This window comes from Anolis sagrei, chromosome 2 (assembly GCF_037176765.1).
Source record: "Anolis sagrei isolate rAnoSag1 chromosome 2, rAnoSag1.mat, whole genome shotgun sequence".
Classification (NCBI taxonomy): domain Eukaryota; kingdom Metazoa; phylum Chordata; class Lepidosauria; order Squamata; family Dactyloidae; genus Anolis; species Anolis sagrei.
Window position 1 is genome coordinate 279538848 of NC_090022.1, and position 25652 is coordinate 279564499.

The following is a 25652-nucleotide window of genomic DNA, read 5'->3' on the forward strand; positions in this document are numbered from 1 at the left end:
GTAACTGTGGTACTTATGCCTACATATCTGCCATACACTTAGTGACCATAGAAAATGCCACAGAAAGTAAGCCAAATAGATTCATATATGTGTGTATACATGAGCACATGTTACTATCTTGCTTTCTCTGTTTTTTGAGATTGTCTTCTTGGGTCATATATCAGTGTGATTTGCTTATCTCTGCAGGGTCTCAGATTTCTGAGCCACACCTCTTGCCTGTGAGATCATTAAATGAAGTCTTCATTGGAGAATCTCTCTCATCCAGGTATGTTAGATATCTGCTCAAAAGCATTACTGCTCAGCTAAGCATGAAATTTTAGTTTACACTCAGGCTTAACGTGTTCATGTTTCTTTATTTACTAATTTGTGCAAAACTATTTCCAGACTTAATTACTTCATCCAAATCATACATTTCTCCTATCTTCAAATGTGTGGAAAGGAGCTTTCCTCATATTCCGCCTCATGTTTCAACAGATCTTGCCTTTGCATGCAAATTTTGCTTTTGAATTCACTTAAGGGAAGAACAAATGAGCTGTTCTTTTTAGTTACTTTCTTGCTTGTAATGTATCGTCTTGCATGCTTGGCACAATTATTTGAAGCTCTAACCTTGCTTGTTCACATTTCATGACTGACCTAGTTATGAGACAATAGCATACTATTTAAAAGCACACTCTTTTGCAGTGTTTGCCAGGGTCACTGTTTCTTAGTCCAGATGTATGAACATTTCTCCATCCCCATGAAAAAGGATGGAAAAGTGTTATGCATTTTTTCAAACCTCAAATGTATACATTTCCCTATAAATTAGATTCTATTTGTACTCTATTTGTTTCTTACCAAACTTCCCTCTCAGTATATAAGGCCATGCATGCTTTATGTTCAGGAAAAATAATTTAGATCAAACAGTTAAAATTGAACTAATTATTTCCTCTCAACTCATAAGCAGAGGGTTGTTTCCCCTGCTAGTGAAACTTTGAATGGATCTCATCTTAAGAACAGAAGCAGTGCTACCAGTTACATCAGATAAGGGGACTGCTGAAGATATTTGAATAATGAGGGAGCCCACAGCTTGTGAGAAAGGAGGTGGAAGTGTATGGATATAACTATTTCAAGGAGTCCTTCATGCAGCTGCGGATCATGTGATGAATCAAAGGATGAAAAGATGATGGTTAGATGCTTTAGATGTCTCTGTTACACAGAATATAAACTCTGAGCATTTGTATATAAAACAGGAAACATTATCAACTGTAAAGAAATGTAGCTGTATTTTGTATTTTTATTGCTTATATAAATACATTAATTTGGACAATGTAAACTCATCAAAGGCCATTTTCTTAAAAATGTGAATCAAGGGGTTGAGCTAATGTGTTAATGGCAGTAGAACTTCCCATTTGGAAAGAAATGTGATGCATGCATTTGTGGTACACTGAAATTCTGTTAACAAGCAACCCCACAATAGTACATTACAAAATTCTAAAAGGCTTTCAAAATGGCTTGCTGTCTTACTAACAATTTATTGTATTTTTGAAATCTGATTTTAAAAACAACCAGTCCAAATCAATTTTGATCTTCCCATTTAAGATGCTGTTTTAAATTCAATAGTGAAATTTCCAGCCATATTTGAAATTGGCCCTTTTAGATTGGTACATCCCTGATGAAGGGCTGTGTTCTGTCTCATTTAGGGTGAACTATAAGTCCTGCAAACCCAGTTTTAAATTCTCCCTTCGTAGGGCTTCTTACTATGAAATATCTGTTGATGATGGTCCATGGGAGAAACAAAAAAGCTCAGGTCTCAATATATGCACTGGAACAGGATCAAAAGCATGGTAAGTTGGGTGTCTTCCTAAAGTACTAGTTATTTTGCTATATTTTCCAGAATGAGTAGTGAGATTTTTGTAGAAGATACATTATGCTTATATCAAAAGAAAACTTCATGAAATTGCATAACTTACAAATTACTTGGAGCAGATACATTTCCAAAACAGTAATGCTACATAACCTTATCCCACTTCCATGTAACTTGATTGAAAACAGTACTGCCTCCCAAAATACATAAATACAATGTTAAGAATATTTATGGCAGTAACAAAACAAGAGGATTTATGCTTAGGAGTTAATTTTCAGTATGAACATTTATATTGTAGCACAGAGGATGAGGATAAGGAAAGTATTGCAACTATAGTTGGTCCACGTAGATAAGCCCTTCTGTTTCTGATTTTAGGTCTTTTAATATCAACAAAGTAGCAAATCAGGCTGTGGAAGAAATCCTTAAGATTGGTGAGTTGCTGGTAGACGGTCCGTTAGCACAAAAACCAAAGTACAGAAACAAGATCACATTTTCAACCCTCCCAAATATGCTTCAAATACCAATTTTGAGTTTCCCTGCAACCCTTTTCAGCCCCCTTACCCCTCACCAAAAGCTAAAGATAGCGGTGTGTACTGATTTGTTCTCTTCCTTGGCTTTAGATTCCTATCTTTTTTTCATTTAGGGGTCTTTTTACCTACTTCTTCACTTTTTCCAGATGCAGATGATACTTTCAGTTTGGAAATGAGACCCATTTGAAGTGAAATAGGTTGGGAAGACACAGAAACCTCAGATACATGGGAATGAACTCTGGGGAGACCAATGAGTCATTTGAGGGGCAAAGTATTATAAATGACTCAAAAGGTTGTGGAAAACTATTTCAGGTCTTCAAAAACAGTGTTGGGGAATGAATGTGGCTCTAAAAGTCCCTATCCCTGGATTAAAAGAACCATAATTTATAATACTAGCATGTTGTTCAATGAGTTTTCTAAATTAGCTGTGTTTGAAGGTTTCCTCTTGACTTTATTTATTTATTTATTTATTTATTTATTTCGGTTGCTTCTGCCTCACCCTTCTCGCGGCTTACAAAAGCAAGGCACAATTCGATTCCCACATCACATAACAGCAAAAAACAATAACATCAGTTAACAAAGACAGCAATTCTAGCAATAACAACAATTAACAGAAAACATTAAGTCTAGTCGAGTCTGACTCGGGGGGGCGGGGGGTTGCTCATCTCCATTTCTAAGCCAAAGAGCCGGCATTGTCTGTAGACGGCTCCTAGGTCATGTGGCTGGCATGACTGCTTGGAGCGGCGTTACCTTCCCGCCAAAGTGGTACCTATTGATCTACTCACAATTGCATGTTTTTGAAGTGCTAGGTTGGCAGATGCTGGGGCTAACAACAGGAGTTCACCCCTTCCCATGTATTTGAACTGCCGATCTTCCAGTCAGCATGTTCTGCATCTCAGCGATTTAACCCACTGCAGCCCCTTAGCTGTGTTTACCTATGTACATTTTCTTGGAAACTTGGCTGGCTGTTATAAATTTACTCAGAAGAAATGGTTAATGCTATAAATACTTGTTGTGTGCTTTCAAGTCATTGTCACTTGTGACAAGCTTTCATCGGGTTTTCTTGGCAAGATTTGTTCAGAGGAGTTTTTGCCATCCTCTGAAGCTGAGAATGTGACTTGCAGGGGGTTTCCATGGCCAAGCCGGCACTTGGGTCCTAGTCTCCAGAGTCTGTTCACCTTGCTGGCCCATATACTACATACATACTACATACATATTGTTGCAATAGAAATAAATAGAAATAAAGTAACCCCTCCCAGTCCCTCATATATAAAGATGCTTTAGTTCCTGTTTTTAGGTCAATTTATAAATAATATAATATTTTACAAATCAAGCTGAAACAAAAACTGTTGAGTTTTTTATTGCAAAATATTACTTTTCTGCCCCATGATACTTGTTATCTAACAAATGCAGAGTATAATTGTTTATAATCATAAGTTGTTTCTTTGATTCAATAGCCAAAGGTTATGACAGCTTAAATCTTCCACTGAGCAAGGAATTAATCCAAAAAGGTAAGACATGTTTTAGCAAGTTTGAAAATGTTTGCAGGCAGGGCTTGATCTTTTGAAAAATCTGTGAGCCATTTTGGGAATGCAGGCAGAATTTTGACATAAACAAATGAGATTTCATGATTTTTCTACTTCAAGCTTGCACATTTTGCATTTAAGGGTTTTATTTACTAGTGCTCATTGGTCACTATAATTTAATTTTTTTTGTTTTATATTGTTTCCAAAATCTTGAATATAACATTAAAGAGTTTGGAAACAACATTAATCAGACAAATAGAACTAACATTGATTTTAAAACTCCTCGTGACAGGCATATGTTTTTTCCGTTATAAATGAGAGTTAAAATGGCAAAAAATAACGAGGGTGAAAATAACATGCAAAATTTTTTATTTCCTATGTTTTTCAGGATTGGAGCAAAAATGATATTAGTCAAGGCACAGTAGATTTGAGAATGTACTGTTTAGTCTTCTGCTAATTTATAGAACTTGACAATCTAACTTCCGTACTTTCAGTAACAGATGGATATAATGAATCTCTGCTGTATAGTCCAGAGGAACCGAAGATGCTTTTCAGTGTACGAGAACCTATTTCAAACCGTGTTTTTTCAAGTAGCCGGCAGCGAGGTTTTGCTTCAAAGTAAGTATTTAATTTAGTTAGTACCTAACGGAATTCACTATTTCATTTGTAATTTAGATAAAACACTTATATTTTGTCTTGAATCAGGACTTGTGTCTGAAACAAATCTTATTTTTCATTATAAAATGTTAGAATTTTTTTTTAAAAAAAATAATGCTGTCCAATAAAATTTAATAAATAAAAAGGGATAATGATTCTTTGAAATAATAAAAAAACAAAATATTGTATTAACTCCCTTCATCTTGATGGTCTTCTAATGTTTTGGACTGTAACTCCCATCATCTGCCCATTGATTATGCTGGCTAGGGCTGATGAGAATAATGATTCAGCCTGGAGCGCATTGGATTTGATAGTTTTACTACCTTCGTTATTACATTGTTTAGGAGGAGCAAACCATTTTTTAAAATAGAGCCTCTATAACTATGTGCTGTAGTTCATAAAACCTAGAATGTGTTTCTCTCTTTCCATATACACTCTGAGCAGCTCCCTCATGCAAAGCCCTTCCTTTTGGAAACTGATCCAATTGAATGTGTTCTGTTGTCACCTTTTGTACCTGATATTTCCTTCTTGGAGGAAAAAGATCATTGAGCTTAAAGAAAATTGTTCCCTTTGCAAACCAAAAAAGACTTACTATGCACTTCCAGGACAGATGGGATTTCTTTCCAAAATATAGGACCAAGATAATTGTGCTTTTTCAAGGCTGGCTATTCAAAGGACAAACAATGGGAATGAGAGATCGGTGAAAGAACAGGCATGAAAGGCTCTTTAACACAGCCCTATATCCCAGAATATCAAGGCAGGACATCCCACAGTTCAAAGCAGATTATTATGGGATTTTCTGCCTTGATATTCTGGGATATAGGGTTGTGTGGAAGGGCCCTAGGTCTCACCTCTCTTGAAAGAACTGGCATTCTACTTCCCTGCAGTTACTTTTCTGCAGCATAGTCTGTCAGAAGTGACAAGGAAGACTTCTCTGTTGAGATGGAAAATGAGACATGATGGATCATTCCCCTTCTTTCAAGTGCATGGGGGAAAAACTATCGAGAAAAGGTCTCCCCTTTTAAAGAAATGCTTGCTAGTCTTAACTCAGGAAATGTCTCTTAGCTGAATGTTGTTTTTCCTGTGAGCAGAACAGAAATAAACTATTCAAAAGTATAACTAGCCCTTCTTGATTTTGCGCTGTTTTTCCAGTCAACTGATCACGGAAAGTTTAACTTAACTTTCATAACGTGTTCTTGTAAATGAAATGCTTATCTTACTCGTTTTCTACTATTTTTTCTTTCAATATATTTTCAGAGTTTGCATCCGCTCTCGATGTTGGGATGCCTGTATGGTGGTAGATGGAGGAACTTCATTTGAATTTAATGATGGAGCAATAGCATCAATATTGATCAATACAGAAGACGCATTGCGTACTGTTTTGTTAGAAGAATGAAGGAACTTTTGGAAACACTCAAATCACAAAGAAGGGATATGCTACACCATTTCAGATGAACACTGACAAGCATTTGGAAAACAACTATTGAAATGGGTTTTCATTTCTTTTGGCTGAGAATTTCTTGGTAAATCAGTATTTGTCCTTTACTTTCATAACAAAAGATAGGTTGGAGGTTTACATCTCATGCCAACAAGCTCATGACTGTAAAATCTTAAAGTAGTAGGTTGCTTCTAAAACTAAAGCAGGGAGTATGGATATTAAACTCTGCAGTTCTATGAATCTGTCTAATACAGTGGTTCTCAGCCTGTGGGTCCCCAGGTGTTTTGGCCTACAACTCCCAGAAATCCCAACCAGTTTACCAGTTGTTAGGATTTCTGGGAGTTGAAGGCCAAAACGTCTGGGGACTCACAGGCTGAGAACCACTGGTCTAATGCCAAGTGAACAAAACACTCTGAGTTTGTTGCAACATATTTACATCAGATTCTAAAAGCAAAGGTCAAAAGGTAATTATTATTTTTTTAAGTTAGGTCGGTGTTTAAGTTACTGCCTAAGAATTTGAGGTATTCCTTTTGTAGACATGAAGAATTTTGCTTCTCTGTCATATTTGAAATGGATTTCATTACCCTAGTTTTCTAGCCTTGTTTTCATAGATCATCAGGATTATCTAGTGTCTAAACCCCCTTTCAGTTTGAGTAATGCACTGCCTGTTTCTTTGGCAACTTAATTAAGGGTATCTCTCATTCTTCTTTACCTTCTTACAGTGTGGGTTCATATATATATATATTGGACTAAACTGGCTTCTGAAAAAAGACTTTTCAGTAAATTCCGTTTTTTTCTTAGAAAATGTGTATAGTAAATACGTTATGCAAGATGTTTCATACTTAATCATTAAGTATTCCAAGTTTTTAATTAGGCCTCAACCCATATCAGAATGAGAAGGCCCTTCTCCCTACTGTGCTGAAGGCCTGCAATCAGGATACAAGCTGGTGCTGTTGATTTACCCCTCCAAAGCATGCAGTTGAGTGTTAGGCCAAATTACATTGCCATATAAGTTTGGCAATTGCATCCCTCACCCTAAACGGGGAAAAATTGTGAGTTTGATTGTAATTGGAGAAAGTGCACAATGCTATTCCTTTTAAAGTTTCACGTGCGACTGACAGCTTGCGTTGTTTTAAAGGTACCTAAAAAGCAAATCTATACTTTCAAAGAAGGGAAATAGTCAAACATCTTAAAATGCACTCATTTGTCAATGAAACCTGTTTAGAATGTCTTTTTTAATGAGCAGAGATGAACAAACACCACATGGATATGGTAGGAATCAGAATTCACAATTGGAGAGAACAAACCATAGAATTATAACATGGCAACTATTGTTTATTTAATTTAAACTATCATTTCTTTATTTAAATCAGCTATATAGCTATCTTAGCAAATATGGTACTAAAGTATTAGCTGACACTATTTAAGCACAGGTACAATGCAAACTGTGAGAGTAATGTCAAATGGATTCACTGTTCATGTTTAAAATAGGGATAACAAATCTCTGCGTAAGTCAAGAAAACGTTATTGTTTCCCCTTAATTAACATTAAGTATGCATATATTTTCAACACTAAACAATTCAGAAATTTTGGAAAAGGTTGTGCTTTACAATTAGGATAGGGCTTTTGGTAGCCTGGACAATAGTGATATTAATCTTTAGCCCTTAAACTGTACTGTGAAGAACCTGACTCATTGTGTAATACACCCACTAAATTTTGTGCTGCAAAATGATAATCTGCTGCTAACCATAGGTATTTGGCTGCATGGTGGGTATACATATGTGGGGCTTACTTGCTCATAATGTTGAGAGCAAGGAAGAAAAATGCAGACCATAAGTGGATCCTGTAATCATTAGTTCAAAATGATGAAAGCTGTGAAATCAATCTGATGGGATTGCAAGGTTTTTTTCAGTTTAATATAAAGTTTAGATTGCTAATCGAGGAGCATGAACATTTGCACATGTTTGAGAAACTTCCACAATCCCCTCTCCTGCATATACACACTTCATGTGGACACAAAGGTAAAATGCAGTGCCCCAATTGGACCGTATCCACAATAAAAGTGAATCATGAAAAAGGATACTCAGTGTGTATTTTACTGTGCCAAAACAATGAAGGATTTAATGTTGTATGTAAAGATCCGTACAATTGCCTACCTTAAGTCAAGAACAAAGAATTTCATGAAGTCACTAGGGGAAGAGCAAAGCCTTAAACGTCCAAATGATAAAAGTTCTTTGAAGTGACCTGTGAAATACAAATGTGCAGAGCCCAAGATTTCTTAATCCATGCACTTTCAGTCATTATGAGCCCTATTTTATGTCTCAGGGAAGTTCTTTTCCTATGCATTAGGAACTGGAGAGTGGCATGGCGTAAGAAAACCACAATAGCAGTTGTAATTTGTGCTGGCTCTTGCTTCAGTAAGGTTGTACCAGATTGGAACTGGTACTAGCTGTATTTGAATTTAATTCAGTTGATTTTAAAACAAAGCAGAAGAGGAGTGCATTCTAAATTGACTGAATTTCTTAATTTCTCATTTGTTCTCTCCCACCCCAACTTGTTTATTCAGTGACTGTAGTTTAGGAAAATAGTACTGGAGGGTAAGTTAAATGTTCCCCAGTTGGGTTGCATTTAGTGTATTTAAAATCAATGCTTCAAAAAAAGTTGATCACTTGTAAATTTCTTAGTCTAATATTGATTCTCACCTGAATAAAATCGTTTGTTAAAACAAGACAATCTCTATCAAATGTATTTTTTGTAAATAATAATATAAATTGCTTTGCGCTGAAGTCAACGAGGCAATTTATATGATAGACTAGAATATGTGGAATTTGTGCAAATGCCAAAATCTAATAAAACTATCCTCTCAGTGTTGTCTAATTCCAGCATGTCATGTATTTTTAATCAATTTTATTGAAAAATAGCATTGGGATTGGTTATACTAAGAAATAATGTATGTGGTTGGTAACTAAATGTAATAAATGTGAATTAGTGTTTTGGAAGTATTGTTATGTTTTTTGTGGTTGTTTTGAGGATTTATTCATATGCAAACAACTAGTATTTAGCTAAACAGAAAATGCTTTTTAGAATCTTATACAAATCTTGCCTTTTTAAATTCATGTCTTAAATCAAAACGTGCTTACCCATAAGCTCTTTAAGGTAACTATGTCCTTCATTACTCCTTCAGATAGCCATGGCCAAAACCCAATTGTTAGCATCAAAATGGGGCAAGGCTTGCTAAATTGTTAAATCAATACTTATGTAAGTCCTATTAATTCAATATATTTTCAACTGGAAATACCTATTGGGTTTAGGTTAATGTCTCCCATAAGAAGATGCTTTTTCTACTTAAATATATATAGTCCACTACTATGATAGAAACAGGAAAAGTGCTATGTATATAATCAGTCATTTTATTAAAAATTAAAATAGTCAAACTGTAAAAATACCTATGACAAAATAAAACCTTTGTTCTTTTTTTAACCTGCTAAGATTGCTCACTTCCATTATATTCCTTCCTACTCAGCCATCTAGTCTGATTTGGCAGTCTTTTATACGGAAATTTGTAGTAGCTTGAAGTAAAGGAGAATGGGTGAGCTGTGGAGATTTCCTTTCTTAGGTAACAGCAAAATGAAAATGACATTGTTGAACCCTGCTTAGATTCTAAATAGTGTAGCAAACATTGCAAACAGACTACCCTTTGTTCCATCTTGCACCAAATCCAGAAGTTTCAAGTGGATATTTAAGTTGACCATCATTGTCCAACCTGTCTTCAATAGCAAAACTCCCATCCCTCAGGGTGACTGCTTGGAGGGGTAGGAATGTTAGACCTCATCTTAAGCTAATGAATTGTTTTGAGACATCTGTAACTACTATTAGTTTCAATCTGATTCATTTCAGTGTGCTACCAATTAGGTATAAAAGTCTTTCAGACCTAACATAGGAAGCCCTATAAGTTCAGGAAACCTATGTGCCAGAAATTCTTATCCTCATAACTTATATAAAGGTTGTAGACTGAGCAAATAAATATATTTCTGTGAGCAAATGATTGGAAACAGATGGACTTTATTTTCCATACCCTCTGAACTTTGAATTATGATGTCAGGTTCCTGCGGAGGGAAAATAGTAATGGAACACACTGATAAATATCTTCTAGAGCAGTGGTTCTCAACCTGCGGGTTCCTAGGTGTTCTGGCCTACAACTCCCAGAAATTCCAGCCAGTTTATCAGCTATTAGGATTTTTCAGAGTTGAAAGCTAAAACATCTGGGGACCCACGGGTTGAGAACCACTGTTCTAGAGCTATCCAGTAATGAAGTGACTCCTGTATTCTAGTGTTTATGATTACTGAGACTTTCTAAACAACTATCTTTCCCAAGATTATTTTTCCTATGTAGAGGAAGAGACTTGGGCTTAGCCAGAGGCACCCATTCCCATTTCATATATTTATCTCTCCGCCTTAGAAGCAGTTTAGGCAGGTGTATCCCCCCGCCTCTGGTCAATTATTCTAGGAGGCAAGGAAGTATATTGAAGATTCTGAAAAGGATGCTCTTTCCAGGACACAAGAGGTTGCTGTCTTTCCATATTGACAAGCTGCTGTTGCAAGGAAAAGTGACAAATCTCTACACTATTTTCATATTCCATCTCAACCCCACAAAAAAGGAGAGCCTCTGAAGACAGGTATACTTGTATGTCGCCAGTGATACAGCCTCAGAGGAATCACTCAACTAGGTAAATTAAAATATCTAAATCTGCTTAGTATATCTTTTAAAATCATGTTTCCAGAGACAGGTAAGGCAAGTTGCTTGAACACCAGCGCTTTGTACATGATTAGCCAGTCATGGATAACCTTGAGTTAAAATAGCAAAAAATACATTTAAAAAACAAATAGTAAAGCCACCTGATGGTACATGTCTATAAATCAAGTCAGCTGCAGCAGTTGTAGACTGCATATTATGAGGTTTAAAACCCAATTTTGAAGAACTCCAGGTTTAGCATCACAACTGTTGCTAGTAGTGGAAAATGTTTTTCAAGTCATGTTAAAAGCCAGCTGGGCTTTTCAAGCTCAGTCTACAATGAATGCCCCAAATTTGTTCATTTTTCTTGCAGCCGATGGTTGGTCTTGCAACTGGTGTAAAATGAGAGGAGTTGATTCTTAAACGAGGAAATGTTGCTTTTAAAAGTTGTAGAAAGCCGGCAGTCACTATTCCAAAAACTTGGAGCGTTTTGAGTGTAGCTAGTTCACCAAATTCCCTGGAATGAAAAAAAGACTTAAATGAAGAGAAAAGTTAGAAAATAGAACAATTCTTTATATTTTATATTAGAAAATAGAACAACTCTTTATATTATATTATGAATACAATGGTGCCACTTGCTGAAACAGCATAACATCAATTACATCTCAAAAGTATGTGCATTTGGAGTAAGTGGGGCATGCTTAAGAGGGAGTGAAAAACCACAGTAATTAAATGTGCTTAAGGGCAGATGTTACTTGTTCATATATCCGATTTACAGCATTTTATTCTTTCCGTTATAACACAGTATTTAAGAAAAATAAAACAAAAATCAATAAAAAAGGTGATCCACCCCTCAAGTTGTCAGAAAAACAAGTTGAATCAGAAGAATCGCAGACACACTAATAGTCTTTTTCCCCTCCTGTTTTGCAGCTGGAGCCAAAATTCTCCATGCATGTTTCTTTGATGGCAAATTAAAACCATAAAGGAGGGTAGCAAGGAGTCTCCATAATAAATGCAAACTTTAACACTATAATGTATTATCAAGAGCAATATATTGCTGCATTTCCTCTGAAATACACTCATCTGATTAATCCTAAGTATACTGACTCCAGGGAGTGAGTAATGTGGCATTCAGATTTTGTTAGATTGCGCATTCCAGCACTAGCCAGCATAGTTAACAATGAGTTACATTGGGAATGGAAGTCTAATAACAACATCTGGAGGGCTGTATCTGTTCTACAGAAAAATAGATTTAAAGTAGGAAGTTACTCACAGTAAGGCCGCTGGTGATATCTGATAGCATCGACTGAGACTCAAGTGCTCAAGATGTGTGAGTTGCTGGAAGTACTGAAAGCAGTCAGGCTTCAACATAACACTGTCACTGTAATGAAAGCATTTATTTAATCACATTTTATACACATTTGAAATATAACAGGCTGACAGCATAAAAATGCAATGCGAATGTAATTTTCAAATTTTGTATTCAAGTCTGTTAGTTATCAAAGGAATTTATACTGTCAAGATTCAGCGACGTAGAAACTAGTTTTATGCAGGGCAACAAAATCATGACAGACTTAAAAGCAGCTTGGAAATTAAGTGTGCTGTCCATAATGCACTCCTTGGGACCAAATAAATCCTACATGAAATACAATTGCAACCTTCATTAGCATAAAGTATGTAAGGATATATAAATCCTCATCCTGATTTAGCGATACTGAGAATCGGAGTTCTATCAGCAAGAAGTGGGTCTATAGGTGGTCAGTTTCAGGAGCCAGATTTCTATTTGCTCTCTGCTCGACCTACTCATCTCAACCATTTGACCAGGCTAAATAAAACTGCAAAGTAGCTAGCGACCATTTATTCCCTTCCCCTTTTTACCAGTAGTGACTTTCTACTTCTATCAAGAGAGGCAAAAACTATTTTGTACTACAAAATGTAAAGGGAAGGCATTACATCATGTTGAGCATCCCAACCAGTGTGGGAAATGGTATGAAATACTGGGAGATGTAGTCAACTGCATCTGGTGGGCAACACATTATTATTCCACCCCTGTACACTTGGGAGTCTTTTGGCTCCCTGCCATTTTAATTACATCAACTTGTGCAGTGGCTAGTAGGATTATTTTATCTACATCTGCTAGAGGTTAATACAGGTCACCTCTGTTCACATTTCACAGGGCGAGGATAAAAGTGCTGGTATTCTCACCACACCATGTTCACATTCTTATAAGCATTTCCCCAAAATCTAAGATAAAGCCAGCTCTCCATTGATACATACACATACACTCACAGATCTAACATCCTGGAGTATATGTTTTGCCATATATGCTCTAATCTCCAGGATATACTAAGGCACATGGGCTAAAGGTGGATTCCAGTTTGCAAGTAGGCAAATGAATAACTTGGCTGGAACAATACTATTGCTTTAGCTGAATTGTACGCAGACTGGTTTGGGCAAATATTCTCACCATGGCAAGTGTGGCATTTCCCCCTGCTGATCATGATCCATAGAATGCCTCCTGTCCCATTTTTGAAGCTGTGTAAATTAATTGGGATCATCATCGCGTGTTTCTCATGAACTTTCTTCCAATCCAGAGCAAAAGGTGAAAATATGCTTCCTGCCTGGATTGTGAACATTTTAGTTTTTGTTACGTTTCCTAGCATACCACCAGCATTTTTGTGAGATACATCTGTTTTTCAGCAGTACTCTTCCAGACCATATACTAGATAAATTCACAATCTTAATGCAAACCCTGGAGCCAATGCTCATCTGCCCTGAAAAGCAAAAATGCACCCTCCCACATTCTTTGCTTCTGAACAAAGGTCGGTTCTTGGTAGGCTAATAAGTCCAGCCAAAATTGTAGGCTGCTGAAGCAGGCTGAAGTAGTCAAGTCTATCCCAGTGTTCTATATATCTGATGTTTTTGACTGAAAGTTATATTTCTTCCTTAATTTATTCTTCAGAGTAGTTCTTCACCAAGAAGAAACGTGTCGTAAGTCTCAAATTCTTACCTTAAATCTAAATGGACCAAATTTGGACACTGCTCCGTTAATGTTTTAACATCTGAAACGACAAGCCCAATACAATCAGCTGATCACACATAAGAATAAAAATGCATCTTCAAGTACCACATTTATAGTTATATATCAATGCTTTCAAGCACTGTTTTGTTTTTAAAGTTTGCATCAATAAATGACAAGTTGAGTTTCCATTACCCAAAATGCTTGAAACCAGATTTTTAAAAAAGATTTTGAAATAATTTCATTCGCATACTCATAATTGATGAAATATGGAGGGAAAGGGGGCTAGTCACACATCCAGTGCACAATGATTTTCCCCTCAAGAAACCCTGATACGGGAAAGAGACAAGTGGGAAGGCCTCCACTTATATAAAGCCCCTGTAAAAAAGCAGACATCCCATATACTTCCTGAGCTGTCAGCATATTTTTTGCTCTTTAAATAAAGTATCCAGAAAGGAAAGGAATTCCCCCCACCCTCCCAAAGGCACCTTCATTCTTACTGAGCTTCATACAGACAGTGGCCAATAGGATTGCTCCAGAATTGTATCTTATTTCACCACACTGTATACCATAATTGGTAGGAACTGGATGTGTGACTAACCCCTGTTCCCCAAAGGCAAAAATGGTTGGCTGGTGGCAAAAAGGATTCTGAGTATCAAATTTCTAGATGTATTTATGGTGTTGGGGGGAAAACAAAGATCTCAAGATACAGCTATAACAGGGAACAAAGCATGATAAAGTGAACATACATTTGACAGGGTGTTTTGTGACTTTCTCCAAAGGAACAGGGACACTACCAAGTTATAATTCAGTGCATCCATGTCTGGTTATAAGATACCGCTTGCTGGCAGCAATTAACACAAGTAGCTCAGCATTGCATTCTAGGCAGGTCTCAAATTCAATCTCTGGTATCTCTAGGCAAAGAAGTGTGATTGAAGCTCTCAGAAGAGATGAACAATCAGGAAAGACATTAGATATAGATGGATCAATGGGTTTTAGGCCAGCTTCCTAATACAATGATACATATTCAGCCAATTTATTTCCCATATTCATTTAGGGAATAAAATAAAAAGCTGTGTTATATCAATGTACTTGATATTTAATAGAGAAGCAAATATAATCAGAGGCAACATCAATGTGCATATCATAGAAGTTGGATCGCAACTAGCTTTTTGAGTTATTACCTCAACCGGAATGATAATACCTTTAAATGGCAGTTCAAACTGGATTCTTACCTGACATCAGAAGATTCTGTCTGTATCCACTAAGATTTAGCTGTGTTACTTTTGAAGGAATATGGCTGACAGCTGCTTTCACATGATCAACTGTGAAGTCACACCAGGACAAATTCAGTTCTTCTAGACTGTGCACAAATGGGGAAAAGATCCATATAAAGTAATGCATTTATTTACTATTTAGAAAGCATCTGAAATGTTAAGACAGGCATTTCCTTGTTGCTGTGAGTCTTCCGGGTAGCTCAGAAAACCCACAGCAACCCAGATCTGGACTATTTTGCACCCAGTCAGAAGTGCGCTGTACTTCTAAAACACTGGTTTATTGACCAGGGACCAATTTCCAACAAGGGTTGCAAATCAGTTTTAGGTCAATTTTAGATTTGGTTTGATTATTTGGGGTGCTGATTCAGAAAATTGCTTTGGATAGATCACATCAGCTCTAGTTTCTGATACAGAACACATGCCATCCGGTAGTCACCATCTGCTCGCCCACAGAAAACTATATTTAATAAACCTTGGCACTATATGAGGGTTTCGCGAGACCAGTTGATCTCATTGCAACGACATAGTAATGGATCAAATTTTAGTTCTTGAGGACCATTGGTGGTCCACGGACCACAGGTTGAGAACCACTACTCTTAAGTGAGCAAATGCTTCAAGAAAGAACTAAATGAATAGGCTGAGCAAAAACATGCATTTCTGTAGGAATAATATGCACCTAGCAACCCTCTAGCAGAATGGCCGTCGTTTTTCACTCAAATAGGCAACTGTCTTCAAGTGAACAAACAGCCAACCAGTAAATCCTTCTTCTGTTTAAAATGCAGGACACAAAAGTGAAAATGTTAACAAATGCGAAGTTGCATCTGTATCTTTCTCACTGTGACTTCTAGAATTGTAGTTAGAAGTTATACCAGTGCATTCACTGGGACTGCATTGGTTCAGGACTGTTTTTCCCCCTGTAATTCAATATACTTTAAATTACCTAGGACAGCTGTTCAACATTGCCTCCAAGGTTTCTGCAGAAAATCCAGAGCATCCAGAGAGGTTTAGTCGTGCTAAGTTGGAGTTCTGTGCTATACTTCTGAGAGGGAGAAGGAAAGAAATAGTGGCTAGGTCAATCACTTATATCCCATCTTTTTTCCAACACTGGAATAAAGGTAACATTAAAGGTAAAGGTTAAGGTTTTCCTTGACATTAAGTCTAGTCGTGTTTAACTCTGGGGGTTGGTGCTCATTTTCATTTCTAAGCTGAAAGCCGGTGTTGTCCGTAGATACCTCCAAGATCGTGTGGCCAGCATGACTGCATGGAGCACCTTCCCACAGAGGCGGTACTTATGTCTCCTCTCAGATTTTATACTGAGAGGAAACATGATAGCCATGTATAAATATGTGAGGGGAAGTCATGGGGAGGAGGGAGAAAGCTTGTTTTCCGCTGCCCTGGAGACTAGGACAAGGAACAATAGCTTCAAACTACAGGAAAGGAGATTCCACCTAAACATTAGGAAGAACTTCCTGCCTGTGACAATTTTCAGCAGTGGAACTCTCTGCCCCAGAGTTTGGTGGAAGCTCTTTCTTTGGAGGCTTTTAAATAGAGGCCGGATGGCCATCTGTCTAAGCTGTTTGAATGCAATTTTCCTGCTTCTTGGCGGGGAGTTGGACTGGATGGCCCATGAAGTCCCTTCCAACTCAATGATACCACTCATATTTGCATGTTTTTGATCTGCTAGGTTGGCAGAAGAAGAGCCTTACAGCGGGAGCTCACCCTGCTCCCTGGATTTGAACCACCGACCTTTCGGTCAGCAAGTTCAGCAGCTCAGCAGTTTAACCTGTTGCACTACCAGGGAGCCCACTAAGGTAGCATGCAAATTGAAAAAAAATACAAATTGAAAAAAAATACACAAATACATAGTTTTTAAAATAAATTTAAACAATCTATGGAATTAAAACTAATCCAGTAAAACAGAAGATGAACAATAAGACCAGAGGCAATTAAAAAAGAACATTGCAATGTATTTCTAAAAATTTGTTCAGATAGAAATGTTTTTTACTTGCTGGTGGGAGGTTAGCAAGGAGGTATTCAGCAGAGGCCCCTTCTATGCTGACATTCAATCAATTATCAAAGCAGACAGTCCACATTATCTGCTTTGAACTGAGATATATGAGCAATATAATCCAGTCCAAAGCAGATAATCTTGATTTTATATGGCAGTGTAGAAGGGGTCTTAGTCTCTCTGAAGAGCAAGTCCCATTAAGAAGGCTCTCTTCTTTGTTCCCTAAAAGTTTGTCTAGAAAGGTGGTGGGACTTTAAGGGCCTCCCACAAAACACTAAAAACCTAGACAGACTCATGTAGGGAGATATTAGCCTGTCAGACTAATCCTTGTATCTCCGAGAGGATAACACACATATAAATATCATACAAGTTTCTTGTGAAGAATCCTAAAGAATTATTTGCCCACTTACTCCATTATGTCGTCAGAGAGCACAAGCCCTTCCAAACTGAGGTTCTGTAGGCTCCAACACTTGCCAAGGATGCTTTGGAGATCAGCAACTTTTATTGTGCAGTTGGATAAATCCATGTGTTGTACCCGAAGGAGTCTGAATCCATAGGTTGCACCGAAAGGAGCCCATGGGAGAGGAATACAGGAAAACGAATATAGATTTTATAAGAACACAATCGAAACGTCCATACATCCATACAAGCTGTCTTATTCTGAAATTCTCAGGAGCTTATAACTCGGTGGTTCCCAACCTTTTATCCTCCAGGTGTTTTGGACTTCAACTTCCAGAAATCCCAGCTGTTAGGAATTGTGGAGGACCAAAGGTTGGGAACTAGGAATATAACTTCTGTAATGTCTTACTATTGGCCATGCTGGAATAAACTGTATATACCGGAATGTCTGGAAGTTACAGATAAATACTACTTTTGTTTAGATTCACTACACTGTATCACAGAGTGATCAAAGCACCGTCATAGGGCCACATGAAATCCACAAGGCCTTAAGTTATTCCTGATTTCCTAGATCAGTGGTTCCCAACCTTTTTTTGACCAGGGACCCCTTTGACCAGGGACCACTATCCAACCTTAGTACCAAAAGGGTGACGGATCTGTTTTTGGTCAACTTTAGGATCGGATTGGTTATTTGGGGTGCTGATTGAGAAAAAATCATTGGGTAGATCACATCAGCTCTAGTTTCTGATACAGAATATATGCCATCCAGTAGTCGCCATCTGCTCACCTACAGAAAACCATATTTAAAAATTTAGAGTTGATGTGGTTGTAGTAATCTTTTGTGGGTAGTCAGCCTCTCCCCTATCTATATCACCATTGCAAGACCAGTTGCTCTGATTGCCACGTGATTTTGAGGCAATGGTGTAGGCTGCGGACCATGTTTTTGTTCTTGTGGGCCACAGGTTGGGAACCACTGTCCTAGATTGTCTTTTCAGCCAGATTATGGAAGCTTCCTGAAGCAACAACACCTTTTGGGACATACTTGTTTTTCAAGATAAGGCGTGGCCTTCTAGCCACATCAAGTTCTTGTTCCTCATTGCTTCTCAGAGGGATTTTGGCCATCTGTATTGCCTCTGGAATGTCTTGGGGACAGAAAAATAGTTCACAGCCTCCCCAATTACTCACCTTGTAATTGCAAATCCTTGTTGTAAACTGCCTTACATAAAAAACAATTGAGCAAGTCAAACTTTGGCCTAAAAAGCATTTTGCTTATTCTAAAAGTGAAAATATTTCAGCTGTTTTCTATGTCTCTTCCAAAGTAAAGAACATTTCTCAGAAAGTGAAGGCAAAGGGGAGTAGTTTCTTCACTTTTTACAGCTCTTTAGATCTCTAAGTATGCGTTACAGTTCCAAATGTTTCCCCCATACAAAAAAGGAATTGTTACATTGGATCCCTTTACAAGCAGAAAAAATATAGTCCCGCCTACAATATGCACAGTAGCAAGTTACTCTGCTGTTTTAGGACTTTACCACTCCGTTGCTATCTTACCCCACTGCATGTATCAATTTTTTTTTTTTGTTGTGTCAGGAGCGACCTGAGAAACTGCAAGTCGCTCCTGGTCTGAGAAAATTGGCCGTCTGCAAGGACGTTGCCCAGGGGACGCCCAGATGATTTGATGTTTTATCATCCTTGTGGGAGGCTTCTCTCATGTCCCCGCATGAGGAGCTGGAGCTGATAGAGGGAGCTCATCCGCCTCTCCCCGGATTCGAACCTGTGACCTGTCGGTCTTCAGTCCTGCCGGCACAGGGGTTTAACCCACTGCCCTACCAGGGGCTCCATGTATCAAATGAAACCCTTTCTTCCCAAAGCCACACACCTAGTTTTGGGAGTGAGCAAGGATATGAATCATAAATGAGCTGTTTCTATGACATCCTATAGGACAGGGCCTTCTCAGTGGTGGCCCCCAGGCTATGGAAATCCCTCCTCAGGGATATTAGATCGGCCCCCTCTCTCCTGACTTTCCGAAAAAAAGTAAAGACCTGGCTCTTTGAGCAAGATTTTGAGAATGCAATGGAATAGATAACATGGAACTATGAATGATGAACATGGAATGGCCAGATGGTTTTACTGGATAATGCTTTTAACAGGATGACACCAATGATTATATGTTTTAATGGTTTTTATTTATGTTTTATATTGTAATGTTGATTATTTTTAACGGCACTTTTATGAATGCCTGGCATCGAATTGTGCCAATCTGTAACCCACCTTGAGTTGCTGTATGGCTGAGAAAGGAGGGCTATAAATATCGTAAATAAATAAATAATAATTTATTTATACTCCACTTTAACTCTCCCACAGGAGACTCAAAGTGGCTTAACATAAAAAGTATTAGCATACAATTTAAAATATACAAATATGCAAACATTCGAACGGGATTAAATATAAATATTATTTTAAAATTCCCAATTAAAAACCATTAAAACATGTTCAAAGTTAACAGACTCTTGCTAGCTCCAAATCAAGAGGAATTCACTTAGATTCCTAGTGACTTTTTCCCAAGAAAGCTTGTAGCTATTCAGAAGCTAAAAATGGGTCTGAATATAAGTCAAGTATTCAAAAACTTTTTCAAAGATACCTTGTTTCAGAAGATCATTACCTGTTTGTTTTAAATGAAGGGTTCCCAATGCAAGATCTTGGACAGCGGAAGGCAGTTATTCCCAGTGGCAGCAAATGACCGATCACGCCTGGCAATAGGTTTCTACCTGCAAGATCGAGAGTCTGCCAAAGTGACTCATCGAGCCTAAAAGAGGACAGTAGTTTACTGGTTAGCAAACCAACGGAAAACTCTAACACAAATAAGCTCTTAACTGTGTTTATAATAGGCATGGACAAACCAGCCCTCCAAGTGTTTTGGACTTCAACTCCCACAATTCCTAACAGCTAGCTGAAATTTATCTATGTCTGATATAGAAGTAAGCTGGTGATAACTTTGCTTTCGGGTGGTTCAATGTGCACAAAGTTTGTTTTTTTATTTGTTTACCATATTTTTACCCCACCCTTCTCACCCTGAAGAGGACTCAAGGCGGCTTTACACATAGGCAACAATTCAATGCCATAAAAACCCATACAATTTAAATAAACATTCAAATTAAAACTGCAAATCATAGAATCAAAGAGTTGGAAGAGACCTCATGGGCCATCCAGTCCAAACCCCTGTCAAGAATCAAAACATTTAAACATTACATCAACTTTGTAAGGAAAGCAGGTGGGGCCTTCTGTGCATCATGTGATGGTGCATGGCAGGCCCCGTCCAAGCCGTGAAATAAAGTGGCAAAATGGGGCATTTTTGCTCCATGTGAAGAGGTCCTTAGTGTGCATCCATAACATAATCCTGAACGTGTTTCATGCAAAAAAAATTGTTTTTAATTATCTATGATATTACCTTCAGGCTATGTGTATAATGTGACTCCAGACAGGTTCTACATCTCAGGATCTGATCTCAGGTTTTCTGTTTATCCCAGATTATCTGGCAGTGCAGACGCATATAATCCAGTTTAAAGTAGAAAACCTGGGATCAGATCCTGGGACACAGGGCCTGTCTGAGGACCCTTCCACACAGCCATATAACCCAGAATATCAAGGTAGATAACCCATAATACCTGCTTTGAATTGGAATATTGTGGGATTATCTGCTTTGATGTTCTGGATTATATGACTGTGTGGAAGGGCTCTATGAAACATCAGTGGATTTTGTATTTAGACTTGAGTCCCATTTCCAAGGTATCTCATTATGTATATAGAGGTATTCCCAAATCCAAACTCTAAAACATTTCTGGTCACTAGCATTTTCAACTTCGATTGCTGATCAGAAACTTGCAGCACTAGCCCTTCCACAGAGCCATATAATCCAGAATATCAAGGCTGAAAATCCCACAATATCTGCTTGAACTGGGTTATCACAGTCCACATTGCCATATATTCCAGTTCCAAGCAGAAAATGTAGGATTTTATTTAGCTGTGTGGAAAAGGACATAGACAATAAGTAACGTCTTGCCATATTTCATGTAACAAACAAAACCCTCCAGCCCAATATTATGTAAGCTACATACACTTAATATAAAGACCCAAACAATGTAAAAAAATGCTGCTCCTTGCCATATGTGTACACTTATAAATCAAGGCATTCAAGAAATCAATTGTTACTTACGAAAGTCGGTGCCACCGCTGGCAAACTAGGGAAACCTTTAATAGATCAATCAAGGAGAGATATGAGAAGATTCCAAGCAAGAGTTCATCAGGCAATGCATCCCAAGAAACTCCTGTGGCAGGAGAGAAAAAGCTTCATTATAATTTGACATTACATGTAAAAGTAAATAATCACAACGTTTAGTTCCCTGAGGCAGTTTTATAAACAGTTATTATTAAAGATTTATACAGTGCCATCATTTTACATAGTGACTAACAACAACAGCAACAACAACAACAACAAAACTAGAAAAATTGTTCCCTGCCCTAACTTTCTAACACTGCTTATTTATTTATTTGTCGTGTCAGGGCAACCAGTCAATTGTATTACATTTCTAACAGAACAAAACAAACAAACAAACAGACAAAATACAAAATTTGCGAGTTTGGAAGTAGATTAAATGTCCTTTGACCAGTATCTGGCCACTTGGAGTGCTTCTGGTGTTTCTGCAAGAAGGTCCTCCATTGTGCATGTGGCAGGGCTCAGATTGCATTGCAGCAGGTGGTCAGTGGTTTGCTCTTCTCCACACTCGCATGTCGTGGATTCCACTTTGTGGCCCCATTTCTTAAGGTTGGCTCTGCATCTCGTGGTGCCAGAGCGCAGTCTGTTCAGCGCCTTCCAAGTCGCCCAGTCGTCTGTGTGCCCAGGGGGGAGTTTCTCATTTGGTATCAGCCATTGATTGAGGTTCTGGGTTTGAGCCTGCCACTTTTGGACTCTCGCTTGCTGAGGTGTTCCAGCAAGTGTCTCTGTAGATCTTAGAAAACTATTTCTAGATTTAAGTCGTTGATGTGCTGGCTGATACCCAAACAGGGGATGAGCTGGAGATGTCTCTGCCTTGGTCCTTTCACTATTGGCTGCTACTTCCCGGCGGATGTCAGGTGGTGCAATACCAGCTTAATATCTTTCATAAATTGAAATAATTAACATGATAGGACCTCTGTCATTGGAGTTGTGCCTGATGATGCACCCATCTTTCCAGTCCGGCAGTGTCCCAACCAAAAGGCTTCCAAGGGTTCAGGCAATCCCTGAGTTATAAACATCTGACTTATAAACAACTCATAGTGAAGAACGGGGGTGAGACAAAAGGAAGGGAGAGAAATCTTCCCCTAGATGAAGAAATTTACTCCTGGAAGAGTAATCATGGGGAAAAGGTATCTCCACTGAGGCTTTATGAACAATCCTTGCTTCCACAACAAGCCCAATTTATCAAAATCCGATTATTACAGAGATAGAAAGTTAGGTGAAATCTTCTGAACAGGGGCTCAGACAGCAAGACAAACACCACAGGGATGTTAACCTTTCCCTATACTATCCAAAGATAGATAGATAGATAGATAGACTGGAGTTATACTTAAAAATGTATCTGTTTGGACTTACATAAGAACATACAGAACCTATCTTGCTGCCTGTATTGGGAAATAGTATCTGCAGGACTCTTCCAGTTATGGGACGTGTCAAGAAGAGGAAGCTGGAGAGATCCCTTGCAATGCTGCAGCAAAGGATCTAGATCAGTGGTTCTCAACCTGTGGGTCCCAAGATGTTTTGGGCTTCAACTCCCAAAATCCTAACAGCTGGTAAACTGGCTGGGATTTCTGGGAGTTATTGGCCAAAACACTTGGGGACCCACAGGTTGAGAACCACTGATCTAGATAATTAAATTGTGATGGCTATTATATGACGACTATTAAACAATTACTATTACCGTTTAAAGCAAATAAGCTCAATCACTTTATTTGTTACCATTAGTAATTAGGAATCCTGAATGTCTTTTTGCGATTCTCGATCTCACCTGCCGCCACCTCCAGGAGCCGCCTGGGTCGGCGGACAATCACAAATTCTGCCTCCTTCACTTTCTGCCGTTTTTGGGGTGGACTCACACACATCAGCAGCTCTTGGGGGGTGTTCTCGTTGCCCAGTTTATCCTTAAGGACAGAGACTCCCATGACGGACAGCAGCTCTGACGTCTTGTTGGAATGCCATCCCCATATGAAGTCCGTGTTGACATTGCTGCCCGAATCTGGAATTTCCTGGAGAAGTCTCCTACAAAGGAAGGGAAACACGGTGGTATATAGCTGGCATTTATATCGTAAGAAAGTGAAGAACAACAGAAGGAGAGAGCTACAGATATACTCTATTTCCTCAATTCTAATGGCCCTTCCAGACAGGCCCTATATCCCAGAATCTGATCCAAAGTTTTCTGTTTATCCCAGATTATCTGGCAGTGTGGACTCATATAATCCAGTTTAAAGCAGAACAACTTGGATGAGATCATGGGATATAGGGCCTGCCTAGAAGGGTCCCAAGATGCATATTTCCCCTCAGGCTGAGAAGGGTAGTATACAAATATGGTAAATAAATTACAACGCCATAAAACTCTCCAGCAGCGTGCAAAAGAATGAGGAAGTACTCCATCGGTCTCACAAGTGGATGGTGAAGTGACAGTTCCCCCCGGTGGCTGGAATTCAAAATGCATACCCTCATGAAGCTGGAGTGTTAAACAGCCTCTGTGTCTCTGTCTATATATGTTGTGTGTCTATGGCACTGAATGTTTATGTGCATTGTAATCCTTCCTGAGTCCCTTGTAGGGTGAGAAGAGCGGAATATGAATGCTGTAAATAAATAAATAATAATAATAAGTGCATTTCTTTTACAGTATAGATCAGGTAGGGGCAAATTTGGATACTCCAGGTGTTTTGGACTTCAACTCCCACAATTCCTAACAGCTGCCGGCTGTTAGGAATTGTGGGAGTTGAAGTCCAAAACACCTGGAATACCCAAATTTGCCCCTACCTGATCTACAATATATATGCACCTTAAGACATTTGGGAATTACAAACACGCTAGTCCAAACAAAAAATAAGTTTGCAATTCATAAATAACTTAATGCAAGAACATGTCCATCAAATACTACTGCACCGGATGATGGCTAAAATCCTGAAGCCAAGGGGGAGGAAAGAGGCGCGTGATCCCATCCCTTGTTTTGGGCGGGATCCACTGCGATTCCCCCTGCTCTCCACCCTAATGTAACCACTTTGCACCCATCCGCTTTTACCTGTGCATGGTGCTTGCAAATGGGGCTTTTGCATGGAGAACCAGGACCCCCCGATCCCTTTTTTCCCTCTCTTGCAACGCCAAACCCAGCAAATCTTCTCAGCAGCAGCAGCAGCCCCGGAAAACCCGCACAGCAGAAAAAGGCTCGCGCGCTTCGCCTTCCCGGGCCAACGTTCTCCCGGATCTCGCAATGGCTCCTGGGAATGGTAGTGCTTTGCAGCGGAGAAGTTACTTTTTTAAATGTTCATTTTTAAACTAATTTGGGATTCAGTTTCCCAAAAATGCAACTTATATCCAACAAATGGATATATAGAGAGATAGATATGGATATAAGATAGAAAAATATGGATATAGATATAGATAAAGAGAGAGATATAAATTGATATATAGTCAGATAGATATGGATATAGATAGATATGTATATAGATAGATATTGATATAGAGAGAAATGAATATGGAGATAGATAGCTAGATAGATATAAACAGATGTATAGAGAGATTAATATATCCCCCCCCCCCCCCTGTTGTGTCAGCTCCACTGGCTGCCGATCCAATTCCGAGCACAATTCAAAGTGCTGGCTTTGACCTACAAAACCCTGTACGGTTCCAGCCCAGTGTATTTGTCCGAACGGATCTCCCTCTACGTCCCACTTCGGAGTCTAAGATCCTTTGGGGAGGCCCTGCTCTCGACCCCACCTCTATCACAAGTGAGGTTGGCGGGTGTGAGGAGCAGGGCCTTCTCGGTGGTGGCCCCTCACCTGTGGAACTCACTTCCCGGGGAGATTGGATCGGCGAATTCCCTTCGAAAAAAATTAAAGACCTGGATGTGGGACCGGGCATTTGGACATTCTGGCAGCTAAAGAAAGACCTTGATGATGAGCAGGAATTGACGAAACGGAATGGATTTACGGAACTCTGAGCGC

General features: G+C 38.7%; 2 protein-coding genes across 6 annotated transcripts in view; one reads left to right on the forward strand and one right to left on the reverse strand.

Annotated features, from left to right (window-relative positions):
* Positions 1 to 8993, forward strand: part of NADK2 (NAD kinase 2, mitochondrial) — a 36364-nt gene extending 27371 nt beyond the window's left edge. For 3 of the 5 annotated variants that reach the window (XM_060761392.2, XM_060761396.2, XM_060761395.2), the window contains 6 exons: positions 187 to 265; positions 1680 to 1823; positions 2219 to 2274; positions 3831 to 3884; positions 4394 to 4517; positions 5814 to 8993. In XM_060761392.2, the coding sequence (XP_060617375.2) occupies positions 187 to 265; positions 1680 to 1823; positions 2219 to 2274; positions 3831 to 3884; positions 4394 to 4517; positions 5814 to 5952 (596 nt within the window). In that variant the 3' untranslated portion in view covers positions 5953 to 8993. The remainder of the gene's footprint in view (positions 1 to 186; positions 266 to 1679; positions 1824 to 2218; positions 2275 to 3830; positions 3885 to 4393; positions 4518 to 5813) is intronic. The other 2 variants (XM_060761393.2, XM_060761394.2) reach the window with 2 other exon arrangements.
* A 393-nt stretch (positions 8994 to 9386) lies between these two features.
* SKP2 (S-phase kinase associated protein 2) lies at positions 9387 to 24916 on the reverse strand. Its single transcript, XM_060761397.2, has 10 exons — positions 24731 to 24916; positions 23468 to 23718; positions 21640 to 21751; positions 20089 to 20232; positions 17441 to 17575; positions 15963 to 16061; positions 14981 to 15108; positions 13737 to 13788; positions 12000 to 12107; positions 9387 to 11243 (listed from the first exon to the last, which is right to left on the reverse strand). Exons 1-10 carry the CDS (start codon positions 24736 to 24738, stop codon positions 11030 to 11032), a joined length of 1251 nt encoding a protein of 416 aa, XP_060617380.2. The 5' UTR covers positions 24739 to 24916; the 3' UTR covers positions 9387 to 11029.
* Positions 24917 to 25652: the final 736 nt, after the last annotated feature.

Coding starts and splice junctions, on each gene's coding strand:
- SKP2 (XM_060761397.2), bottom strand. Junction 20,233..21,639: donor CAGCGGTGGCACCGACTTTC/GTAAGTAACAAT, acceptor GTCCTCTTTTAG/GCTCGATGAGTCACTTTGGC. Junction 15,109..15,962: donor ATGTTGAACAGCTGTCCTAG/GTAATTTAAAGT, acceptor ATTTGTGCACAG/TCTAGAAGAACTGAATTTGT.